This window comes from Vipera berus, assembly GCF_964194415.1.
Source record: "Vipera berus genome assembly, chromosome: 4".
Lineage (NCBI taxonomy): Eukaryota > Metazoa > Chordata > Lepidosauria > Squamata > Viperidae > Vipera > Vipera berus.
Genome location: NC_138206.1, coordinates 7,582,664 through 7,592,640, shown reverse-complemented (window position 1 = coordinate 7,592,640; position 9,977 = coordinate 7,582,664). Strand labels below are relative to the sequence as shown.

Below are 9,977 nucleotides of genomic sequence, written 5' to 3'. Positions count from 1 at the left end.
GGCTAGTCTAGAGAAAAGAAGGACTAGGGGGGTGACATGACAGCAGTGTTACAATATCTCAGGGGCTGCCCCAAAGAAGAGGGAGTCAAGCTCTTCTCCAAAGCACCTGAAGGCAGGACAAGAAACAACGGATGGAAACTAACCAAAGAGAGAAGCAACCTAAAACTAAGGAGAAACTTCCTAACAGCGAGGACAATCAACCAGTGGAACAGCTTGCCACCAGAACTTGTGGCTACTTCATCACTGGATGTCTTTAAGAAGAGACTGGACAGCCACTTATCTGAAATGGGATAGGGTCTCCTGCTTGAACAGGGGGTTGGACTAGAAGACCTTCAAGGTCCCTTCCAGCTCCATTCTGGTTGATTGATTGATACTGGTGGTTTTTAAGAGGAGACTGGACAGTCCCTTAGTCTGAAATGGTATCGGGCAGAGGGGGGGGTCTTCAAACCTGGCCCTTCGACGACTTGTGGACTTCAACTCCCAGAATTCCTCAGCCTGCGTGTCTGGCTGAGGAATTTCGGGAGTTGAAGTCCACAAGTCATCGAAGGGCCAAGTTTGAAGACCTCTCTCTCCCCCCCCCCCCCCGGTATTGGTTCTCCTGCTCAAGCAGGGGGCTGGACTAGAAGACCTCCAAGGTCCCTTCCAGATCTATTCTGATTTAGTTCTGATGATTTAGTTCTGATTGACGTCAAATCCCAGCCCCCCCCCACCCCACGGGCGCTCGAAGGCCATTAAAGAGTTAACCGCCCCCTCCTCCTCCTCCTCTCCGCCCCCGCCCGAGCCCCTTTCCCGTCCTCCCCCGCCCGCCCGAGGGAAAGCCGAGGGGGTGGGGACAGCAAGCCGACGGGCAGCCGCGCCATCGCTCGCAGCTTGCCGAGTTTGCAGCGGTGGCCCCGGCAACGGGCAAGCCGGCCCGGGTCCCGGCTGGCTCCTGAACCGGAGGAAGCCTCGGAGGGAGAGAAAGATGCTTCGTCCCCCCCGCATCTTTTTTCCTCCCGGAGCCCCGCAATAGAGCCGCCCCCCCCCCGCCGCCGCGATGGCCGTGCAAGCGGCTCCGCTCCCGCCTCCGCACCACCAGCCCTTCGTCCCCTTCGGCTTCCCGACGGCCGATTTCGGCGCGCTGGAGAAGAGCTACGCCGGCCAGGCAGGAGGAGGAGGAGGAGGCGGCGTCGGCGGCGGAGCGCTGCTGCTGCTGGAAGGCGTCGGCGGGGCCGACGGCGGCCTCGCTTCGTGCACCGAGCCGGGCGACTTCCGCGAGGCGACCCGCGACCTGCTCAGCTTCATCGACTCGGCCTCCAGCAACATCAAGCTGGCCCTGGACAAGCCGGGCAAGTCCAAACGGAAAGTCAACCATCGCAAGTACCTGCAGAAGCAGATCAAGCGCTGCACCGGCCTCATCGGCGGGGCGGCCGCTAACCCGGAGGCCGCCGCCGACGCCGCCGTTTCTCTCGCCGCGGCGGCGGCGGCGGCGGCGGCTCCCGGTCCGGCCAGCAAGCCAGCTTCGACGGTGATGGCGCCATCCAGCGGCGGCGCGGCGTCCTGCAGGCCTCCGGCCAAACGCGAGAGCCAGGCGCTGCAGAGCAAAAGTTTGGCGGCGCTTTTCGACGCCTTGCGCTCGCCGGGTTTGGAGCGAAAGGGATCCTCGACGGCCGCGGCAAGCGCGGCGGCTGCTGCTGCTGCGGCAGCGGCTGCGACGACGGCTGCGGCGGCTGCGGCTTCTTCTTCTCCCGTCGCCGGGCTGGGGAGCGACGTGGGCGGCAAGGAGAGCGGGTCCAATCCGACGGCGGGCGCTTGCAAGAAGGTGCCTCTGCGGAAGCGCAACCTGCCCGTCTCCTTCTTCACCGAGCCGGCCCCTCCAAGCCGGCCGCTCAATCCGGCTGCTTTGGAAGAACCCGTCCCGTCGGTAACCGAGGAGCTCTTCGATCTGCTGGCCGCCGCTCCCGATTACCGCGCCTTGCTGCAGGAGTCTGCGGAGCCGACGGCCGTCTTTCCGGGCCCCGCTTTGCAAGTGGCCGAGCTGCCTCTGGAGCCGCCGTTGTACGAGCCGCTGCCGTCGCTGGCGCCCCTGCTCTACGCCGAGCCCCCCTTGCGCCCCCTGCCCACCCTCTACGCCGCCGTCGCCGCCGCCGCTTCGGATCCCGCGGCGCCTTTCTTTGCGGATTGCCCGCTGCCGCCACCCCCGGCCGTGCCCTACGATTACGGCTACAATCGGGGGGTGCCTTACCCCAGCCTTTAGCCCTTCGTGGACGGAAGGGACGAGGAAGCGGGGTGGGGGTGGGTGGGGGTGGGGTGGGGTAGGGCAAATGGCGGGACCCCCGGGATCAGGGGGCCAAGCGGGTGAGGTGTGGCAAGGGACCCTTGGAAGTGGCCACCGACTCATTGTAGGACTACTTCGGAAAGACCTGGGCACTCTTGCCCTGCCTCATGTCCTCTGGGTGTGCTGGACTACATCTCCCATCCTCCTCCTCCTCCTCCTCCAAGCCTCACCTCCAATTATGCAGGCTTGGGTTGAACTTCAGAGCGGTGGTCCTGAAAGGCTTTGACATCAAAGGAAAGTTGGATGGGGACGGTTGAAGAACTGACTCTCAAGAGAACCAGAAGAGACCCCTCCTTTCCAGGAATTTGGGGGAGCCCCCAGGACAGTTAGCCTATGTAAAGTCTTAAACCGAGATCCCTCTATAATTGTAACTTTTTCATACTCTTTATGGGCCAATTCTGTCCAAGCTGAATTAAGTTCTTGTGATTTGGGGGGCAAGAATTCATATTGGACAGGGGACTTGGGATTTGGGTTAGGTTCCAGAAGGAAATCATAACGATTAGAAGACAGTATATTGCAAGCTAACTCTGCCCACTGCCAGGAGTTCAATCATGATGGGGCTAAAGGTGGACTCAGCCTTCCATCCTTCCGAAGTCGGTAAAAATGGGGACCCGGATTGTTGTGGGTGGGGGGGGGCAAGCATGCTGACTCCCTAAACTGCTTAGAGAGGGCTGTAAAGCACAAGGAAGTGGTATATAAGTATACTGCTCAAAAAAATAAAGGGAACAGAAAATAAGACATCCTACTATTAAATACAGTACATTGTGTTGTTTAAGTGTTCCCTTTATTTTTTTGAGCAGTATATATTGTTTCTTGATCCGTCTTCTCTGTTTGCACATCTGAATCTGAAGTTCAGGGTGCAGACATGAAAAACACCATGCTGACTGTTCTCTGAAGGGTGAATCTGAAGGGGGGACTCATTTGTAGGATAACCAAAATATCTTTAAGATTTAGTTTTGTGCCAATGCGCAAAAGAATGGGGTGTGGGTGTGTGTGTGTGTGTGTGTGTGAGGGGAGAGTTCCTGGAATGGAGGTTTCTACACAGAAGGCTGGACTAGGGGAAATAAATAAATAATAATAGCGTGAGTCAGTTTTGACTGATACAGACAACACGAATAGATGGTGACTTGGCTTGATATCAAACAAATCTAGATTATAATGTTCTTTGCATTGTATACTATAGGGCGGACAGGAATATCTACAGTGCCAATCTGCAGACTTCATTCGTCTTTTTTTTTTTTAAGTTGCAGCTCTGGAGGAAGCAAGAGAAAGGCATGTATTTTAATGACGGTTGCAGAGTCCCAGGGTCATGTGATCACCTTGTGCGACCTACAGACAACAGAAACCAGATTCCCTTAACGATGGCGTTACTAAACTGCAGTGATTCCCTTAACAACTGTAGCAAGGAAGGTTGTAAAATGGAGCGAAACTCATTTAAACAGCTTGTCTTGCTTAGCCATGGAAATTGAGGGCTCAATTTTGGTGGCACGTCAAGGATTACCTGCATCTATATTTAATCATTCTATATACAAACTACTGTTCTTTTAAGCTGTCAGAGTTATAGAGGTGTTACATCGTATCATCCTTCTGTGCCCGGGGGGATGACCAGGTTTTGATGCGGAATGGTGTTTGGCTATGCGCATCTGACAATTCCCAATAAGGATGGATCTGGTCGTGTCATGCTTGCTAATGCTTCATTCACGTACAGCAGGGGTCTTCAAACTTGGCCTCTTTATGACTTGTGGACTTCAACTCCCATAATTCCTCAGCCAGCGTGCCTGGCTGAGGAATTCTGGGAGTTGAAGTCCACAAGTCATAAAAGGGCCAGGTTTGAAGACCCCTGACGTACAGCATAGAACGGTATGGATAAGGATGTGTGTAGAAAGGGATTTGTTTTTTCTCATGGTCACCATTCATAGTTTTACTTTAGTATATGCATACAGATCAGGCTAGCTAGAACATAGAACAACAGAGTTGGAAGGGACCTTGGAGGTCTTCTAGTCCAACCCCGCTGCTTAGGCGGGAAAGCCAATACCATTTCAGACAAATGGTTGTTCGATCTCTTCTTAAAAACCTCCAGTGATGGAGCACCCACAACTTCTGGAGGCAAGCTGTTCCACTGGTTAATTGTCCTCAATGTCAGGAGGTTTCTCCTTATTTCTCGGTTGCTTCTCTGCTTGATGGATTTCCATCTGTTGCTTCTTGTCCTGCCTTCTGGCGCTTTGGAGAATAGCTCGACACCCCCCCCTTCTTTGTGGCACCCCCTCAAATATTGGAATACTGCTGTCATGTTACCCCCCTAGTCCTTCTTTTCTCTAGACTAGCCAATCCCAGTTCCTGCAACTGTTCCTGCAACTGGAGGTCATCTAGTCCAACCCCTTGCTCAGGCAGGAAATCTTATACCATTTCAAACAAATGGCTGTCCAGTCTCTTCTTAAAAACTTCCACTGTTGGAGCATTCACCGCTTCTGGAGGCAAGTCGTTCCACTGGTTAATTGTTTTCACTGTCAGGAAATTTCTCCTTAGTTCTAAGTTGCTGCTCTCTTTGGTTAGTTTCCATCCGTTGCTTCTTGTCCTGCCTTCAGGTGCTTTGGAGAATAGCTTGACACCCCCCCCTTCTTTGTGGCAGCCCCTCAAATATTGGAATACTGCTATCATGTCACCCCTAGTCCTTCTTTTCATTAAACTAGTCATACAGTACTCAATTCCTGTAACCGTTCTTCATACATTTTATCCTCCAGTCCCCTTAATCATCCTTGTTGCTCTTCTCTGCACTTCCAATGATTGTATTTTAGACAGGGGTTCCTTAGCACTTCAATGGATGTTATCAATAATGAAAAGGTGATTTGTGCTTAAAATAAATGTACATGTGATTTGCAAGGGATTTTTCTAATATAAGGCTGTGCAACACGTCCCAGCTCAACATCACCCTAGAGTCTCCAGGGGTCTTCAAACTTGGCCCTTTTAGGACTTGTGGACTTCAACTCCCAGAATTCCTCATCCAGGCACGCTGGCTGAGGAATTCTGGGAGTTGAAGTCCACAAGTCATGAAGGGGCCAAGTCTGAAGACCCCTGATCTAAACCAGGGGTATCCAACCTTAGCGACTTTAAGACCTGTAAACCTCAACTCCCAGAATTCCCCAGCCAACCATGTTGGCTGGGGAATTCTGGGAGTTGAAGTCCACAGGTCTTAAAGTCGCCAAGGTTAAACCATCCCTGATCTAAAGTGTACCTGAAACTTTTGAGATTTGTGCTCATTCTGCACAAATTGGAAGCTTCATGTAGGAGGTATAAATACAGCCTACATTGCTATTGCAGGATCATGCCTCCTCCTTTTGCAAAAAAAGTGTGACTCGGCCAGTTATCTGCAAAGCCGGGATTGGTTATGTCTATGGAGATGCTCATTTATCCAGTTCATGGTTGTCCCAAAAGTGTTTTTTTCAAAAGGCAACTGGATTTTTCTTTGTTTTTCCTTGAAGACGTTTCGCTGTTCATCTGAGCCGCTTCTTCAGTCCTTAAGAAGCTTCTTGGATGAGAAGCGGAGCGTCTTCAAGGAAAAACAAAGCAAAGTCCAGTTGCCTTTTGAAAAGGGACTTTGGGGATTCGTTATGACTACTTGTTTGTCCCAATTTCCCTCGCAGACAGATTGTTACTGCACCCTATCCATTGTGGTTGTGAGGATGTATCTTCCAAGACAATCTGCCAAATAGATTCCACTCAAAAGATGTTACGGTTTTTAAAACACACCCTCTGCGTCTTTTGCAGCTGACACACGAAAATATTACCGGATTTTCTCAGTGTGGTTTTTCATTATCAGAATAATATGTGTTCCACATAGGAAGAGGACAGAAGTAGGTAGTAAAATATACAACAGCCATATCACACTGATGGAGCAAAGAACAGGATTATCAGTTACCTCCAACAATAAGCATAAATGGAATATAGGTAAAGGTTCCCCCGCACATACGTGCTAGGCGTTTCCGACTCTAGGGGCCGGTACTCATCTCCGTTTCAAAGCCGAAGAGCCAGCGCTTGTCCGAGGACGTCTCCGTGGTCATGTGACCGGCATGACTAGACGCCAAAGGCGCACGGAACGCTGTTAGCTTCCCACCGGAGTGGTCCCTATTTTTCTACTTGCATTTTTACGTGCTTTCGAACTGCTAGGTTGGCAGAAGCTGGGACGAGTAACAGGCGCTCACTCTGCTACACGGCACTCGGGATTCGACCCACCAAACTGCTGACCTTCTGATCGACAAGCTCAGCGTCCTAATGGAATATAGGTAGCCCTCAAATTACAACAGTTCATTTAGTGACAGATTGAAATTATAATGGCACTGAAAAAAGTGACTTGCGACCGTTGTGGCATCCCCATGGTTACATGATCAAAACTCAGATGCTTGGCAACTGACTCATATTTATGACGGCTGCAGTGTCCCGGGGGTCACATGATCATCTTTTGCGACCTTCTGACAAGCAAAGAATGGGAAAGCCAGATTCACTTAACAACCGTGTTACTAACTTAACAGCTGCAGTGATTCACTTAACAGCTGTGGCAAAAAAGTCGTAAAACGGGGCAAAGGCCACTCAACAGCAGATATTTGGGGCTCAGTTGTGATCGCAAATTGAGGACTGCCTGTATACATTTTGGGAAGGGATCAATCTGAGGGACTAGGAACATGCCACATTTGTAAAACGACCCGCAACATTCTGAGAAAGAGCTGGAGAGTTCATTCATTTTGACCGGTAGGTTTTTGCTTCACCACCTTTGGAGGGCCAGCAAAACACAAGATCTAAAAACACTTAGAAAACTTGCAAATTCAAATTTAATTCAATGCTATTCGGACCATGAACGTAATGTCTGCTTCTGGCAAAATTATTTCGAGAATATCTTACTCCTTAGCTCCTTCTCTAGAAGCCTTGGGCAACAATTTTTGACCCAGATCACAGCCATACAAATGCACAGTCAGACTTCTCTTTCTAGATCACAGCAGATCAGTTGAATGTTGACCCCATTTTCTTAAGAAACGTTTACAGGCAATTAATTTCGCTCCCTTCCTAGGGTTGACAGAGATTCAGATCCCCGTTATTAAATAATTTGCAATAAAAAATGGAGAGGTATTTTAATTCCTTGGGGTTTGTATTTTGATACAATGCAATAAATGGTGTGTTTAGACCGTTCTTTAGCATTTAGTTTAACTTTAACTGTTGGCAACTGATTATATTGTGTCAGTTGAGTTCTTTTGGACCCAGAGACTATTCTCTTTCAGCCATGACTCATGAGTTCCAATTTCAGTTTTTAAACAACAGCCCCCCCCCTTGGCTGCTCTTGTTTTTGCAGTGTCGGTGTCTATTCCTGTGCATTGTGACTCTGTATTGTCATTAGTGGGCGCAAACCAATGTTGCTAATTCAAGAAAACGACAATTGTAATGTTGTGACTAAATCCTGAAAACTTCAACCTTGGTCAGGTTGCGCTAGAACAGAGTTTTTATTGTAGAGTGCTGTTTAGCTGGTAGATATTAAACCCCAAACTCTCAGTGGGCTAAGCCTGGCTTTGCTAACCATGGTTTATGAAGAAAAAGATGGCTGGGTTCTGCAACATACAGAGCCATAAAGCGTGAGTGACCGAACTGTGGGATCTCACAAGATACGAATCGTTGGCTTAGAGCAGTGTGTGAAACCAAGGCTACGTATCACGGAGACTTAATCTTGAGACTTAAATCTGTTTTAGGTTTGGCTAACAACGTATCAAAAGATACCGCAAAGAATCATTTTGGGACTATTCAAGGTGAACTGATGGAAACTGAAGCAGTGATCCCATTTTGCAACATCTCATGAATTTGTGGAGGCCGTTAAGAACAGTGCCACTGGAACCATCATGCACACAAAAATATAATTTGAGAATTAAGTTATGCTAATTAAACTCTGTCAAGCTGCACCATGCTAGAATGTTTAATGACAAACAATGGGGGTGTTGTAGGGGTTACAGAGAGTGCCTTGATCCAGATCAATGGCTCCCCTACCCCCAATAGGAGTTGTAAATCGAGTTGGGAGAACTTCAGGTGTAGAAAAATCCTCAAAATAAAGACATCCTTAACTCTGGTTAAGTGGTTGGCTGTGAGTTGTTTGCTTTCCTGCATCTTCAGGGTTTTTTTTTGGGGGGGGGGAAGTTGGGAGTGCGTGCACTGAGGTGCGGCGGCATCCCTTTTTTGTGCCCTGAGGGGTGGCATTGGCCTGTTTTCACATTGCATGGCAGCAGGGCATCCTGTTTTCATGCCCTGTGGCGTGGCAGCAGCCCGTTTTTGTGCCCTGAGGTGCACCCCATGGTGAGGCAGTGGCCTGTTTTTGCGGTGCAGCAGTGTTCCATTTTGACATCCTGTGGCGCGGCAGCGGCCTGTTTTTGCACCACAAGGTGCGGCAACATCCCGTTTTTGTGGTGCGGCATCCTGTTTTCGCGCTCTGTGGCCACAGCACTAGCGCGAGTGGGGGTGTGTCCGTGCACATATGTGTGCACTGGCCAGCCTGTCCTGCAGCCCAGTGGCTAGCGGCCCATGGCCCACTACCGGGCCATGGCCCACAGGTTGGGGATCCCTCTATTCTGTACTCTCTGGACCCCAAAGATAGCTACCTCTGTCAACCTTAGTTTCTCTCTTTTGTTGTTCTTCAGTTGCTAAGTGGTGTCCGACTCTTCGTGACCCCGCAGACCACAGCACACCAGGCCCCTCTGTCCTCCACTGTCTTCCAGAGTTTGCCCATATTCACGTTCCTTGCATCAGTGACACTGTCTAACCATCTCCTCCTCTGTCATCCCTTTCTCCTTTTGCCTTCCATCTTTCCCAACATTGGGTTCTTTCCCAAGGAGTCCGCCCTTCTCATTGGGTGTCCAAAGTATTGGAGCTTCAAGGTTGATTTCCTTTAGGGTTGACTGACTGGATCTCCTTGCAGTTCAAGGGATTCTGAAGAGTCTTCTCCAGCACCGTAGTGTTGTGATTCAGTGTCAGCCTGTGCTCCCAGCAGCTGAGTGATGAATCTGAGGAGGAGGAGGAGGGGTTTGGAGAGCCTTTGGTGTCAGATAGAGGCTCTGATGCACTGCAGGACTCTCAGCCTGGCCCCTCCAGTCATGTTACTCATGAGGCTCAGCTGTGTGAGGAGGAGGTGTTGGACTCAGAAGAGTCACAGCTGAATCTGTTCAGAGGCACTAGAAGCAGAAGGCAATCCAGCAGAGCAGAGCAGAGAAAATCAATGAGGCAACTCAGTGAGAGGAGGAGAAGGCAGTGAGAAGCCATGCCTTGGGACTGATAATAAAAGGGGAAGGTGTGGACGGGGCTGGTTGCTGAAGGCAACCGTTTGCAGACATTCTAAGGGAATCCTGGTCTGTTCTCGATACTTCTGTTTAACTCTTGTTTGTTGACTCTTGTTTGATATTTTGATTCATTTATTGAAGGAAATATCCTGTTGCTTTTTTGTTTGAACTGTAAATAAATTTGGGTTGAGTTTTTCCAGCCTATTGACTGTAAAAAGGAAAAAGGGGTTGTCCCTGACCCACAAACAGGGCCGGTTGTAGGCATCAGCGACACTATCTAACCATCTCCTCCTCTGTCATCCCTTTCTCCTTTTGCCTTCTATCTTTCCCAACATTGGGTTCTTTCCCAAGGAGTCTGC

At 49.9% G+C, this 9,977-nt stretch overlaps 1 protein-coding gene across 1 annotated transcript; it reads left to right on the top strand.

Annotated features, from left to right (window-relative positions):
* Positions 1 to 1,036: 1,036 nt before the first annotated feature.
* On the top strand, positions 1,037 to 2,236 carry FAM181B (family with sequence similarity 181 member B; the record flags this gene model as incomplete). Its single annotated transcript, XM_081327660.1, has 1 exon — positions 1,037 to 2,236. One exon carries the CDS (start codon positions 1,037 to 1,039, stop codon positions 2,234 to 2,236), a length of 1,200 nt encoding a protein of 399 aa, XP_081183786.1.
* Between the last annotated feature and the right edge of the window lie 7,741 nt (positions 2,237 to 9,977).